This window comes from Macaca thibetana, chromosome 5 (assembly GCF_024542745.1).
Source record: "Macaca thibetana thibetana isolate TM-01 chromosome 5, ASM2454274v1, whole genome shotgun sequence".
Taxonomy (NCBI): Eukaryota; Metazoa; Chordata; class Mammalia; order Primates; family Cercopithecidae; genus Macaca; species Macaca thibetana.
This window is the reverse complement of record NC_065582.1, coordinates 109362288-109377849: the sequence shown is the minus strand read 5'-3', so window position 1 is coordinate 109377849 and position 15562 is coordinate 109362288. Positions and strand designations below refer to the sequence as shown.

The following is a 15562-nucleotide window of genomic DNA, read 5'->3' as shown; positions in this document are numbered from 1 at the left end:
CAGGCGTGAAGTGTGTCCCCAGAAATTACATGACCTCTCTGATTTCCTAAACTGCCTCCTCAATGCAGGACCTACCAGGAAGGAAGGTCTGTAGCAAGCTCACTCGTAGGTGCAAAGACTTTTATGAAATACACATATTTTCTTAGATGTGAACTCTAAGAATAACATGAAAACACAGTTTCATTGCACAAAAAAAAGGGGAGGGGGATGGGGGCAGGCGCAGGCTGACACAACCCATCAAAATCACTTAGGAAAACCACAGTAAGTTAACTTTGGATTCCATCATTTAAATGTTAGCGTCACTTACCCTGGCATGTTTCACGTGTAGGCTTCTCAAAAACTTCTTCTTGATCAAATCCTTTTTTAGACTCCTGTTCTTTGTATGAGCGATAGAAAACAGACCTAAAACCACATGGTTCTAAAGGTAAAGTCTATTTTTTAACAAAAGGGCTGAGACTATACCAACAATTTCTCATTTACTTGAAATTTGGGAGACAATTTAAACTATGAATCTGGGACAAGAGTAACTGCATTAAGGGTCGGAGTTAAACTCCAAATGTTATCACAAGTTATACATATGTAGCATCTGACCCATAACCTTAACCACCTAGAATTATATGTCAAAATAGAAAAGACCCAGGGTCAATGAGTCCAACCTCCTACACAATTTAAGAATCCATTACAAAATAACCCTGAAAGATGGTCACCTAGGTTCTACTCAAACACTTCCAGTGAGAAGTTTTTACATTGGCCGAGCATGGTGGCTCACGCCTGTAATCCTAGCACTTTGGGAGGCCAAGGTGGGTGGATCATCTGAAGTCAGGAGTTCGAGACCAGCCTGGCCAACATGGTCTGTGCTAAAAATACCAAAAAAAAAAAAAAAAAAAAAAAGCTGGGTGTGGTGGTGCAAGCCTGTAATCCCAGGTACCTGGGAAAATGAGGCAGGAGAATCTCTTGAAACCTGGGAGGCGGAGATTGCAGTGAGCCAAGATTGCACCACTGCATTCCAGCCTTGGCAACAGCGAGTTCTGTCTCAAAAAAAAAAGAAGTTTTTACATTAAGCCATAATATGTATCCTCTGAGTTCTAGTGCTATCCTTTGAAACTACACAGAAAAAGGAAAATCCATTCCCCTCTACTAAATTCCCAGTTTTTAAAACAATCTTTATATGCCTTGAATTTGAGGTCTATTTGTCAATAGGACAATCAAGCTGAAGCATAATGGAAAAAAAGAGTGAAAAGAAAACACACCATAATTTTAACAGTAGTTATCTATGGATTCTAAGTTATTTTTATTTCTTCTTTAGACATTTCTATATTATCTAAATGCAAATGTATATTTCCTTACCAAAAGAAAGGCTCAAAATACTAGCATTTGAAATTCCTAAGAGATATAAGAAGTAGTATCTTCAGTTGTTTGTGACCATCAGCCAGGCCTTCTGCTTTCTGGAGTAGTGCGTAGCTAAACTATATTTTAAGAACTTTTTCTGAATAAAATATTAGTGTTTCCACTGTATCTGTGTTGTGACAAATTTACAAAATACAAACCTGAAGAAGCCACGGTCTACAGCTGAACGATTCATGATAACAGAGTCTTCCTGATTATATCCAGTGTATGATGCAATGGCCACAATTGAGTTGATGCCTGCAGTGAATTTAAAAAGCACATATTTAAAAAAAAAAAAAAAAAAGCATACATTAAAACATCACCCGGAAAACAGGAAAACTGCCCTTTCTTTAAATCAACTTTAATTAAATCATATTTGCCATAAATGCTTGGGTGTTTGTTGTCACGGTAACTGCCAAAGTCTATTCCTCCTAGAATAGCAATCTGTGAGGCAACTACTCTGATGGCTAAATATCTCACACAAGCAAATCCTAAGACTAGTCACTCCCAATGTATCCATTCTCATAATAAGTGATTATACATGTGAGTCACCTCCTACTTAGAAAGTGCCTCCCCAAACCAAGTTTCATGATCCTCACAGCAACTCTGTGCCATAAACAAAATAAGCATTATTATTCTCATGAATCAGAAGAGTGAATTAACAATCTACCCATGATCTCAAAATTAATAAGCAATAGGCTCAAGCCCCAGCTCCTTGTCTCCCGATTTCTGGTTTTAGGTTTGAAACTGGTACTACCCTATTTCCCTCTCCTTGTACCACCAAAAAATTATCATATCTTTCCCGCCACAATGAAATTCTTACTTGCTGCTGCCAAAACACTGTTTGATGAGCCCATAAAATAACTGGATATTCAACTCTCGCCTGTAATCCCAGCACTTTGGGAGGCCAAGGCAGGTGGATCACAAGGTCAAGAGATCAAGACCATCCTGGCCAACATGGTGAAACCCCATCTCAACTAAAAATACAGAAATTAGCTGGGCGTGGTGGCGTGTGCCTGTAGTCCCAGCTACTCGGGAGGCTCACACAGGAGAATCCCTTAAACCCGGGAGGTGGAGGATGCAGTGAGCTGAGATCACACCACTGTACTCCAGCCTGGTAGCAGAGTGAGAATCTGTCTCGAAAATAAAATAAATAACATAACATAACATAACATAACATAACATAACATAAAAAATAACTTGATATTCTTAACCTGGATATCATCATGAGGAAAGAATAGTCAAACCTAAATTGAGACACAATGCAAAATAACTTTCCTGAACTCTTCACAAATGTCAAGGTCATGAAAGACAAGGAAAGACTAAGAAACTGTTCTAGATTAAGGAAACTAAAGAAACATGTAATTAAATGCAATCCACAATCCTAGATTAGCTCCTAGACCCACTAAAGACATCGTTAGGTTTGAATACAATAAAAACTGCCTTCTTTAAAAAAAAAAAAAAAAAACCATCATTAGGACAACTGGCAAAATTTGAATTGAGGACTGCTGACTATATGGATAGCAATGTTATCCTGATTTGATGGCTGCACTACAGAGAATGTCCTTGTCCTTAGGAAACACATACTGAAGAAGGAAACACATGCTTCACGCCTGCAACTTACTCTCATGTGGTTCAGGAGAAGTAATAAAAAGGGAGAGAATAATAGAGCAAATGTGGTAAAATGTCAAAAGTTTTTTTAAAGATGGTATGATGGATCGGCTGTAGTGGCTTACATCTGTAATCCTGGCACTTTGGGATGCTGAGGTGGGAAAATCACTTGAGCCCAGAAGTTTGAGACCAGCCTGGGCAACAAAGCAGACCCTATCTCTACAAAAAAAAAGAACTTCAAAATAAAGATGCCATGATGAAGTCAGGAATAACAGAACTGCAGTCCTGCCAGCCATGACTCTCCACTTACGCCAGTACCAAAGGAACATTTGCTTTCCAACCTAGTCCTTCAGTATATGTATTTTCTTCTCTAGCCATAAAGAAACTGTATTATCTAAATGTTGGAGAAAACACAGCACTGCAAGCACAGCCCAAAGATACGTGCATACTGTGTAGACAACCTAACAGATTTTGCTTTTCTAGACAAGAGGAACCCCTTGTGGAGGATTTTGAAAGTAAGTAATTTTAACCTATGAGAATTTCCTATCAAAATGTTAGAGCCCCATTACAGTACACTAAAGATGAACTTTAGTAACAAATAACAAATGTTACTCACATTCAAAGCCAAAAGTCTGTTAATACAAAAGATAACAACAGTGCCAAAGAACTCTACCATCTCCTTTAATAGTCAACACTCATACCCTTCAGATTTCTCTTCGCCATTTTACCTACCATCCAGTCTCCCTGAGATTCCCCTCCTTACCAGCTAATTCTCAAATCTTCTCTCCTGATTTCTCTTCCTGGTGTCTAAAATTGTCTGCCTCTGGCCTTTTTCTCAATCTAAATTCTCCTTAGGCAATTTCATAGTAATCTATAATTATCATTAATAAATAAAAAATTTTACATCTCTAGACTTGACTTTCTTTCAAATCATGTTTGCAACTCACTGTTGTTGGAAGTTCACGTCTTAGTGTTCTGACACTAAGACACTAAATCAAAATCAACATATCCAAAACAGAATTACTATCTTACCTCTAAAACCTCTTCCCCCTTCTAACATGTTCCCAATCTTATTTTTCCCCCAACCTATTCATAGCACCTCTCTTTAATCACTCAAGCCAGAAACACCAACAATATTTCCAATTCCTCTCTTCATTGTTCCATACTCAGCCATTCATCAAGCCCTATCAAGTGTATTTCAAAAGGTATCTTACCCATCATTCTTTTTCATTTATTTAGGACCCTGCCATTTCACATTTAGACTACTGCAAAAACCCCTAAATTATCACCCTGCTAATACAGTACCTCACTGTAATCTACTCTTTATGCCGCTGTCAGAATGGTATTCCTAAAACAAATTTCTAATTGTATTACTTCCCTGATCCAAAAGGTTGGATGTGTCTCCATTTTCAAAATAAAAGTCAACCTGTTCAGGCTCTCTCCACACTGAGACCAAGCTTTCACTCCCATATATTTACACTCCACCCACACTAAGCTGACATGACTCCTAACTGTACCCATTTTTCATGACTTCATCCATCTGTGCCCTTGCTTAAACCACCTCTCAAATGCAAACACCCCTTCATCAATTTTGCTCCAATCTAAAATGCCACCTTCTCCATGAAATTGAATCTAGACTTCCAACAGGAATTAATTGCTTCCATCAGTCTGTGCTTCTAAAGGACTTTGTACCTCCACCATAAGACTTTCCACATAACTACCTTTTTATTATGTTCACGTTTCCCACCATATTATAAATTCCGTGAGAACAGACACTATGTCATATTTATTTTTTAATCCTGCCAAGCACCCAGAAAAGTGCCTTAAACATGGCAGGATCTTAAATAACGTAGAGCAAAACTGACCATACCTGCTGGCAGCTCTCTAAATCGTAGATACTCCATAGACCGTGTAGTTACAAGTGGTTTTTGAGGATAGTAGAGAACATGGGCCAATGTGTCCATGCGAACATGGAAGTTGGTGATGTAAACTCCCATAGCCTGCTTACCCATAGCAGACTGGTATGTGTTTCTAGGGGACTAAACGTAAAAATGAAAAGCAGAATCAACGAAAAGTTACTATTGCTAATGGAAAAGACTCTGACAATAAATCAGAAGAAAAATGATTGGTAAAATTCCTGATTTTTTTCAAAAACAGTAAGTAATAACCATTCGAAATAATCAATTACGGCTCTTAACCATGAAACACAACAGCAAGTATATCAAATGCTGATTCTGTAGGAATTCAGAGCCTTTCATTTAAAGGCTTTTTCCCTCCAGATACGATTACAGAGTTACTTCCAATTTTTATTACTTCTCCCAATTCCTCACACCAGAAGACGAAAAGTGATACCAACCTGGTTATGATCAGGAAAGGGAATAATAGATGCACAGACACCAAGGATCATTGAGGGATGAATCTCACAATGTGTATATGTGGAACAATAAGCTACTTCCTTCTCCTGTAAATCATCTGGAGTCATTGCAAGCATCACTGTTTCTTCTTCCAGTGTATCAATATATTCCACTACCCCACTGGCCACAAGATCCTGCCAACTAAAAAAGAATTCACTCAATTTTATATTTCCTGAAATATTTTAACTAACTATTCCTCCTACTTAAAAGTATTCCTATATGTATATTTAAATATAGTTTATTATATATTAAATATACATATAATATATATTTATATATATAGTTTAATATTATATATAACTGACCAACATAGTTACATGATTGTTGACAGTGAAAAAGGTAAGCTGCTGGAGAATAAGGCCTGGTAGAATACACACCTAACTGTTACCAGTATTTACTTGTGAAGAAGAGTATGAATTGGAGGGCAATTTTTTAAATTTATTACACATATTATTTGAATGATTTTTACATTAGTATACATAACTATACATTCATTTGCTAAAAAAAATTTAAATCAGCTTCATCTTTTCACTAAATTTCTTATATTATTCATATTATATCATATTATATGTAATATATTATATTTAGATTATATAGGTTATTTCTCCTTATTACTATTAATAGATTTTAACATATCACAAAAAATTTTTTTTTGAGACAGAGTCTCTGTTGCCCAGGCTGGTACAATCAAAGCTCACTACTCCTGTACTCAAGTGATCCTCCTGCCTCAGGCCTCCTGAGTAGCTAGACTGCAGGTGCATTCCACCACACTTGACTAATTTTTTTATTTTTTGGAGAGATGGGAGTCTCCCTATATTGCCCAGACTGGTCTTGAACTCCTGGTCTCAAGCAATCCTCCCACCTTGACCTCCCAAAGTGCTGAGATTACAAGCATGAGCCACTACACCTGGGCAATCAAAAGACTTTTAAGCTTAAACAAAATCCTATTACTTATCTTGCTTCATAATAAAAGTTAAGAAAAACAAATGTGACTCCTAAAGGTACAGAGTTTTTTGGGGGCAATGAAAGTATTCTAAAATTAGATGATGGGTGCACAACCTTGCAAACATACTAAAAACCACTATTGTATACTTTTTAAAAATCATTAACTTGCCAGACGCGGTGGCTCATGCCTGTAATCCCAGCACTCTGGGAGGCTGAGGCAGGCAGATCACTTGAGACCAGGAGTTCAAGACCAGCCTGGCCAACATGACGAAACCCTGTCTCTACCAAAAATACAAAAATTAGCTCGGTGTGGTGGCGCATGCCTGTAATCCCAGCTACTAGGGTGGTTGAGGCAGGAGAATTGCTTGAATCCAGGAGGCGGAGGTTACAGTGAGCCAAGATCGCATCACTGCACTCCAGCATGGGCGACAGAGTTGAGATTGTGTAAAACAAAAAAAATAAATAAATAAATTAAAATTAAATAAAATTAAATTTAAAAATGGTTAATTTTATGGTATGTAAATTCTATCTCAATTTTTAATACACACATTTTTCTCACTGCATGTTTTTACCTGTAGTTGTTATATTCTCTCTCTTTCAATTGGTCAATATGCCTCTTCTTCAAAAGTAGCTTTTGTTTTTCCACAATCAGAAGTGGTCTGCAAATACGGCCTGCATCTGTATAGATCCGAATCTCCCTCTCTCGAATATCTCTGATCATAGAAACCTATATATAGAAAGAAAAAAGTTCCATGAATTTTTATTTTCTCTTAGTTAAAAATACAATACAAATCCTACTAAATTTCTGGAGCAACCAATTTCTCAAGTAAAATGTGCAAATCTTAGTTTACCATTGTTTAACATATTATAAACTTAGGTAAAAATTTTATGAATCAAAAAATCTAACCTTGGCAATTATAAAGCTGAACAATAATATCTGGTAATAATGTCATGCAAGTTAACGTAGGAAATATTTTTTCAATACCACAAACACTAGTACATGACAATTTCTTATTTTGGCTCTTTGCTGATGACATATATCTCACCCTACAACCTTTCAAAAACCAGCCCTATGTCACTATGCTTTGACCATACTTTCCCAGTCATTAGCCTGACTTCTCACACACACCTATCAGATGTAAGCCTGACTACTCACACCCACCATCAGATAAATGGCTTACAGTCTAGCTATCTAACACAGTGGATAGCCACATGTGACTACTGAGCACTTGAAATGTCACCATTCTGAACTGAGATGTGCTGTTAAGTATAAACCACATAATGGATTTGAAAGACAGCACCAAAACAGGAAAAAAAGAATGTAAAATGGTTTATTAATAATTTTTATATTAATAGAATGTTGATGTAATACTTTGGGATGTATCAAGTCAAATAAAATATGCTATTAGAGACCAGGCGCAATGGCTCATGCCTGTAATCTCAACACTTTGGGAGGCCAATGTGGGCCGATCACCTGAGGTCAGGAGTTTGAGACCAGCCTGGCAAACTTGGTGAAATCCTGTCTCTACTAAAAATACAAAAATTATCTGGGTGTGGTGGCACGCGCTTGTAATCCCAGCTCCTCAGGAGGCTGAGGTAGAAGAATCACTTGAACCTGGGAGGCAGAGGTTGCAGTGAGCTGATATCATGCCACTGCACTCCAACCTGAGTAACAGAGTAAGACCCTGTCTCAAAAAACAAAATAAAACAACAAAACATCAAGTTTTTCTCCAAAATGAAAGAGTCAAAAGACAAGAAAGAGAAAAATGCTCCAAGTTCCTAGTCTACTGCCTGTCCTTAGAAAGTAATTTAAGGAGAAAACACTGTGAGCAAAAATATCATGAGTAGTATTCTAAAGTCCAAGAAAGATTCTGCTTTCAAATGCACTGCCTTAAGTTCTTAGAAAACTAACGTTCCTGACAGAATATAGCTCTATGGTCTTTTTTTTTTAAATAAAAACAGGGTCTTGATACGTTGCCCCAGGCTGGTTGGTCCTAAATTCCTAGCTTTAAGCGATCCTCCCACCTCAGCCAGCCAAAGTTACGGGATTACAGGCATGAGCCAGCACACCCGACCACTCTACCTCACCCACCAGGTGTTTTTGTAAACACAGTTTTATTAGTTTATGTATTACCTATGGCTGGTTCTCACTACAACAGCAGAGTTAAATACATAACACATACTGTATGATGAACAAAACCTGGGTGTGGTGGCACACACCTTGTGGTCTCAGCCACTTAGGAGACTGAGGTGGGAGGATCGCTGGGGCCCAGAAGGTAGAGGCTGCAATGAACCATGATTGTGCTACTGCATTCCAGCCTGGGCGACAGAGGGAGATCCTCTCCAAAAAAAAAAAAAAAAAATACAGCCAACCTACTGTATAGCTCCCAACACTTTGGGAAGCCAAGGCAGGAAGGACTGCTTGAGCCCAGGAGTTCAAGACCAGCCGGGCAACATAGTGAGACCCCACCTCTATTAAAAAATACAGAGATAGAGAGAGAAAGAAAGAGACCTTTTTTTGAGCTTTCTCTTAGCCTTGCCTGCCCTCAAGTGAATCACTCTCTTCCTGCCTTCAAGCTGTAAATAAGCCTGGGTCAAAATCCAGGGCCAGGCTGGGCTCAGTGGCTCACATCTGTTATCCCAGCACTTTGGGAGGCCAAGGCAGGCAGATGGCTTGAGCCCAGGAGTTCAAGACCAGCCTGGCCACCTATGGCAAAACCCCATCTCTACCAAAAATACAAAAATTGGCTGGGCGCGGTGGCTCATGTCTGTAATCCCAGCACTTTGGGAGGCTGAGGCAGGCGGATCACTTGAGGTCAGGAGTTCGAGACTAGGCTGGCCAACATGGAGAAACCCAGCCTCTACTAAAAATACAAAATTAGCTAGGCATGGTGGCAGGCACCTATAATCCTAGCTACTCAGGAGGCTGAGGCAGGAATTGCCTGAACCTGGGAGGCAGAGGCTGCAGTGAGCTGAGATCATGCCAGTGCACTCCAGCCTGAGCGAAAGAGCGAGACTCTCTCTCAAAAAAATAAAAATAGAAATACAAAAATTAGCCGGGCATGGTGGTACACGTCTGTAATCCCAGCTATTCAGGAGGCTGAGGCATGAGAATTTCTTGAACCTGGGAGACAGAGGTTGCAGTGAGCTAAGATCGCAACACTGCACTCCAGCCTGGGCAACAGAGCCAGACTCTGTCCCGACCCCCGCCCCCCGCCCCAGAAAAAACACTCAGGGCCTGCTGCTGGAAAAGGCCCAGAACCACCAAATTCTCTTCTCTGCTTTGTTAGGTACAAAGAGTAGTTACTGGCTAAGTGTGTTCAGTTTCTCTCCAAAACCACTTTCACCCAAGGTATATAGATTTGGGAAAATTAAAAGCCTGAGCTACATTCCTCAAACAGTATACTAAAACCCTTATTTGGGAGAGTAATAAAGTCCACAATATATTGTAATGATTTTTTTTTTTTTTTTTTTTTTTGAGGCGGAGTCTCGCTCTGTTGCCCAGGCTGGAGTGCAGTGGCGTGATCTCGGCTCACTGCAAGCTCCGCCTCCCGGGTTCCCGCACTGCAAGCTCCGCCTCCCGGGTTCCCGCCATTCTCCTGCCTCAGCCTCCCGAGTAGCTGGGACTACAGGCGCCGCCACCACGCCCGGCTAATTTTTTTGTATTTTTAGTAGAGACGGGGTTTCATTGTGTTAGCCAGGATGGTCTCGATCTCCCGACCTCGTGATCCGCCCGTCTCGGCCTCCCAAAGTGCTGGGATTACAGGCTTGAGCCACCCCGCCCGGCCTGTAATGATTTTTTTTTAATTATTATTTTATTTTTATTTTTGGAGACAGAGTCTTGCTCTGTCACCCAGGCTGGAGTGTAACAGAGCAATCTCTGCTCATTGCAGCCTCTGCCTCCCAGGTTCAAGCAATTCTCATGCCTCAGCTTCCCGAGTAGCTGGGACTACAGGTGCATGCCACCATGCCTGGTTGATTTTTTTTATTTTTAGCAGAGACATGGTTTCACCATGTTGGCCAGGCTGGTCTTGAACTCCTGACCTCAAGTAATCCGCCTGCCTCGGCCTCCCAAAGTGCTGGGATTACAGGCATGAGCTACTAGGCCCGGCCTTATTATAATGATTTTTTAAAAACCCATCCTAATCCCAAAGCACTTCAATATCCTCCAAAATCCTCCAAAATATAAAAGAATCTATTAGCGGTATATCACATTTTATTAATGAATCTCTGAATTCAAAGGATAAATCCCAGATGCTTATTCCCTTTTTAAAAGTATTCTCAGCTTTATAAAAAGATCCCCAAAAGAATTTTTACTTTAAAATATAATTTGAGTTCTAAAATATAATTTAATAATTTAAAATGTGTCAAAATTTTTGGAAGCATGTATCCAAAGATTAAGGCAAGCAATGTTTTTTTTTTTTTTTTGAGACAGAGTCTCGCTCTGTGGCCAGGCTGGAGTGCAGTGGCGTGACCTTGGCTCACTGCAACCTCCGCCTCCTGGGTTCAAGCAATTCTCCTGCTTCAGCTTCCTGAGTAGCTGGGACTATAGGTGCGCATGACCACGCCCAGCTAATTTTTGTATTTTCAGTAGAGACGGGGTTTCACCATGTTGGCCAGAATGGTCTCAATCTCTTGACCTTGTGATCCGCCCTCCTCAGCCTCCCAAAGTGCTGGGATTACAGGCATAAGCCACCATGCCCAGGCTTTTTTTTATTTTGTGAGACAGAGTCCCACTCTGTCACCCAGGCTGGAGTACAGTGGCACGATCTCACCTCACTGTAACCCCCACCTCCTGGGTTCAAGTGATTCTCCTGTCTCAGCCTCCCCAGTAGCTGCGATTACAGGCCCGTGCCACCATGCCTGACTAATTGTTGTATTTTTAGTAGAGATGAGGTTTCACCATATTGGCCAGGCTGTGCTTGAACTCCTGACCTCAGGTGATCTACCTGCCTCAGCCTCCCAAAGTGCTGGGATTACAGGCATGAGCCACTGTGCCCGGCCTAGCAATAACTTATAATTAAATTTACACTTTACAGTTCAAGGAAATAAAGTTCAAAGAAAAGATGCCAATGCAAAGATAACTTTCACTAGTCGTATGCCTTGTTTAAAAATCTCACAGACCACACCCTCTTAACTAAAGATTCTTACTTCAGACACAATGATGTCCATCTGACGTCGCAGTTTCCTTAGGGTGTTCATAAGTTGTTCAGGATCTTTATGTATTCCAACCCAGCAGCCATTAACAAAAATCTTGGTTGCACTACAAAAGAAAAAGCAAAAGCATTTTATGCTTAACAATTCTATACCAAGCAACAACTAAAGATTAACCACAGTTTAAAAAGCTAATTCCATCTATACACACTCAGCAATAGCTGCAGGAGAAATTTCTTCTAAGTTTTCCATACTCCATTCTTCTAAAAATTCCAGAATTGGAGATGGTTGAGATCCAACTGAAATATATGCCATCAACGCTAAATTCTTCACAAGTCCTACAGCATGGCCCTAAAAAATAAACCAAGTATTAGTCATTCTGATTTTGCATGCCTATCAGACTTCTTTTCCATAAACATTTTTCCTTCAATGTGATTTCAAGATTTATTCTTACTTTCTAAGAATACAATTATTAAAAAAATCTTATTTCTAAACCACTCTGCATAATTTTTTAAACATCTACTTCTAAAAGCAATTATGCCCTACATAATTACTCACTTTTTGTCCTGAATATAAATTCTAATGTATTACCTCTGGGGTCTCGGCAGGACACACCATCCCCCACAACGTATTATGCAACTGTCTTGGTTTTGCTAGCTTGCCATCTCTACCAATAGGAGAATTTAAACGACGCAGGTGAGAAAGAGTAGATGCAAAAGTCAGGCGGTTTAATACCTAGAAAAAAATAGCCAATCTTTAAAGTCTGGACATTTCTGTGATTCATAGTATTACACTGAGGCAAAGTCAAGTTTTACACATAATCTACTGAGTATCAAACTGTTCCCCATTTCTCTATTCTTTCCCTGAATAATGTTGTTTAACACCTTAACTTACCTGCCACTTGCAGCAGGGATGGCAAATACATTCTAACATACCACATAAACATTCTGTGTATGGTCTCCAAACAAACACTAGGACATTAGTTTCATGAAGGCAGGGAATTTTTTAAAATTGTTTTATTCTCTGTTGTATCCCAGCACCTAAAACAGTACTTGGCATTCATTAGATATTCAATAAGTGTTAAGTTAAATTCTACCAACTCACACTCCTTTGATCATAGCAGACATCACTAATTCATCTCATTACTTTTTCCAGACTGAGGCCTCTGAATCTAATAGAAAAATGCAAACATCCATTACCAATACTTACAGGATACTAACCAAGATGTTATTTATAAATAAGATAATATTTAGGGCAACATAAAGCAGACAACTCAAGCTCTGTATTATTAATTATTTATAAATCTCCATCTTCCCCTAGTCCTTAAATAACTCAAACCTCCTTCCTCTTTCCTAAGTCTTCTGTCATGGATAAGCAGCATCACCTTTCTCTCAATCTGGAAATCTCAAAATCATTTTTGTCTACAAGTTCCTCCTTCCACACATCTATAAACATACCCTGTCAATTCTATTTTCAAATTTTCTAAAAAACCGAGCCCCTCCCTTCCCAATGTCACAGTAATAGACCAGCCCATTTCCCCTCATCTATACTACGTCCATCAGCTCTGCCTGGTTCCCTCCAATCCCTGCCTGGTTCCCTCCAATCTACCTTCCTCACTTGCCAGAATTATTAAACACTTACCCACTTAAAAATTAAACAGATAGCCACTGGCTACTGAAGAGCACAACACTGAAGTCCTCCTCAATGAAGCCCCAAAAACGACCTTCCCTTTAGTCTCCTTACACTCCTGTACTCAACTGACATCACCACACACCCTCACCTCCATGCCTTTGACCATGCTATTGCCACAGAATGAAATGCCCTTCTCCACTCTGCTCTGCCTGGTGAAATGATACCACCTCTACAAAGCCATCTGACCCACCTCCAGGAAGAACTATTCTCTTTTCTGTACTCATTGGAGTTTTCAACCATTCAACGAAATCAATCACAAAGTCTTATGAAACTTACTTCCTAAATATTTCTAAAATTTACTCTCCATCTCTATAAAACTGCTCTAGTCCAGTCCCTAATTATTTCTCACCCCAGGCTGTTGCAACAATCTTCCTGCCACCAACCTTGCCCTTCTCAAGTCTTTTCTCCACACTGCCAATTACTGTGAATCTGTCCGAAAGAACAAAAATGACCACGTCACTCCTCTTCATGAGCTGGTTCCCATCCTCCTAAGCCTCCACTTTGATTTGAAAACCCAGAACTGCTCTAGCTCCCACAACAGACACACATTCCTTCCTCCCTCTATCTCTTAACTCAGAATATTAAGAAGTTCTCTAAGCTCTCTTATGAGCTGCTGGTTCTACCTACCTGGCAACTTGGGGCGTTTTCCAATTACTCTTCAAGATTCAGTTCAGGTGTTACCTCCCAAACAAGGACTTCTTTTCACCTTCTGAGGCTGTGCTAAGTACCTTTCTCCAGCATTCCCACAGAGCAGTGGTGCACATCTCTTATCAAAATAGTTACCATGCCATGTTATAATTATCTGTTTACATCTATCTACAAGCATAGGCTGTGAACTACTGAAGATCAGGATCACTGCATCTCCAGCATGTGGCAGAGTGCCTGGCACATCACAGGTCCCAATAACAATTCCTTGAACTTGGCCAGGCGCAGTGGCTCACGCCTGTAATCCCAGCACTTTAGGAGGCCGAGGTGGGCGGATCACAAGGTCAGGAGATCGAGACCATCCTGGCTAACACGGTGAAACCCTGTCTCTACTAAAAATACAAAAAATTAGCCAGGCGTGGTGGCACGCACCTGTAGTCCCAGCTACTCGGGAGGCTGAGGCAGGAAAATGTCATAAACCCGAGAGGTAGAGTTTGCAGTAAGCGGAGATCGCCACTGCACTCCAGCCTGGGTGAGAGAGCAAGACTCTGTCTCAAAAAAAAAAAATTCTTTGCACTGAATTTGCAATGTGGCATTTGTCATAACACAGCACAGGGCATAGTGAGCTACACATGAATGAATCTGTTTCCTCTGCTAGATGCTGATGAGCTCCCTGAGGCTGAGACAGCATCTCATTCACGTATGTGAACTCAGTATCACAAATATCAAATATACCCAATAAATCCTTACTGAATTAAAAGGAATTTAAATATTAACTTTGCTATCAGCAGCCCCTCAAAATTTCTTAGAGCATCCAGATTTCTAAGAAAAAGGAGCTTGAAATTGGTGTCCGAATGCCAAATCAATCAGGTGATACTGGTATAGGCTAGTTTAAACAAGGAAAGGAAGGGGAGATACCCCTAAAAATGGCATAAAGTACATTATAGATTTTCAATCATCTATGAAAAGCAAATACAAAAAATTAAAATGCCTAGTGAGACACTCTTGGAAAAGCTTTTCTCCATTACTCCATCTGAGAATAGCTACTGTAGTCACTATATATGCAACAGACCAACATATAGAAACCAGTGTCAGAAGTACTGTATTTTCCAACAAAGGAGGGCGATGACCATTTATTCTCTGGGTTAGCTTCTAATATGGAGCTTTTAAGACATAACAATTTCATGAACATGGACGGTCTCACCCACTAAGTAGCTACTCTAATTTCTTAATTATTTTAAAACTGCAAGCCAAAAATCTATCTTAGTAATGCTAATAGTTAATTTAAGAAAATTTCATGTTCATAATTCAAAAGTCTCCTTAAGTTTTTTGTTGTCTCACTCTTTTCGCCCAGGCTGGAGTGCAATGGCACGATTTCGGCTCACTGCAACCTCCGCCTCCTGGGTACAAGCGATTCTCCTGCCTCAGTTTCTCAAACAGAGTAGTTGGGATTACAGTCACCCACCACCAAGCCCAGCTAATTTTTCTATATTTAGTAGAGACAGGGTCTCGCCATGTTGGCCAGGTTGGTCTCAAACTCCTGACCTCAGGTGATCCAGGCCGCCTTGGCCTCCCAAAGTGCTGGAATTACAGGCGTGAGCCACCGCCCCCGGCACCCAGTAGTTTTACATTTGATCAAGTAAGAAAAGCAAAATAATTTACATTCAACAAACAAAAGAATCTACCAGTCCTATAAACATGTTTCCTATTGAACC

At 40.0% G+C, this 15562-nt stretch overlaps 2 protein-coding genes across 5 annotated transcripts in view; one reads left to right on the top strand and one right to left on the bottom strand.

Annotated features, from left to right (window-relative positions):
* Window positions 1-15562, top strand: part of SPINK2 (serine peptidase inhibitor Kazal type 2) — a 467655-nt gene that overhangs the window by 267875 nt on the left and 184218 nt on the right. The gene's annotated exons all lie outside the window — the stretch shown is intronic.
* POLR2B (RNA polymerase II subunit B) overlaps window positions 1-15562 on the bottom strand; it is a 49465-nt gene that overhangs the window by 8676 nt on the left and 25227 nt on the right. Inside the window, exons 11-18 of the mRNA XM_050791234.1 lie at window positions 12102-12245; window positions 11722-11861; window positions 11508-11619; window positions 6929-7083; window positions 5354-5552; window positions 4868-5036; window positions 1548-1644; window positions 308-402 (exon numbers count right to left, since the gene is read on the bottom strand). Of these exons, the coding sequence (XP_050647191.1) occupies window positions 308-402; window positions 1548-1644; window positions 4868-5036; window positions 5354-5552; window positions 6929-7083; window positions 11508-11619; window positions 11722-11861; window positions 12102-12245 (1111 nt within the window). The remainder of the gene's footprint in view (window positions 1-307; window positions 403-1547; window positions 1645-4867; window positions 5037-5353; window positions 5553-6928; window positions 7084-11507; window positions 11620-11721; window positions 11862-12101; window positions 12246-15562) is intronic.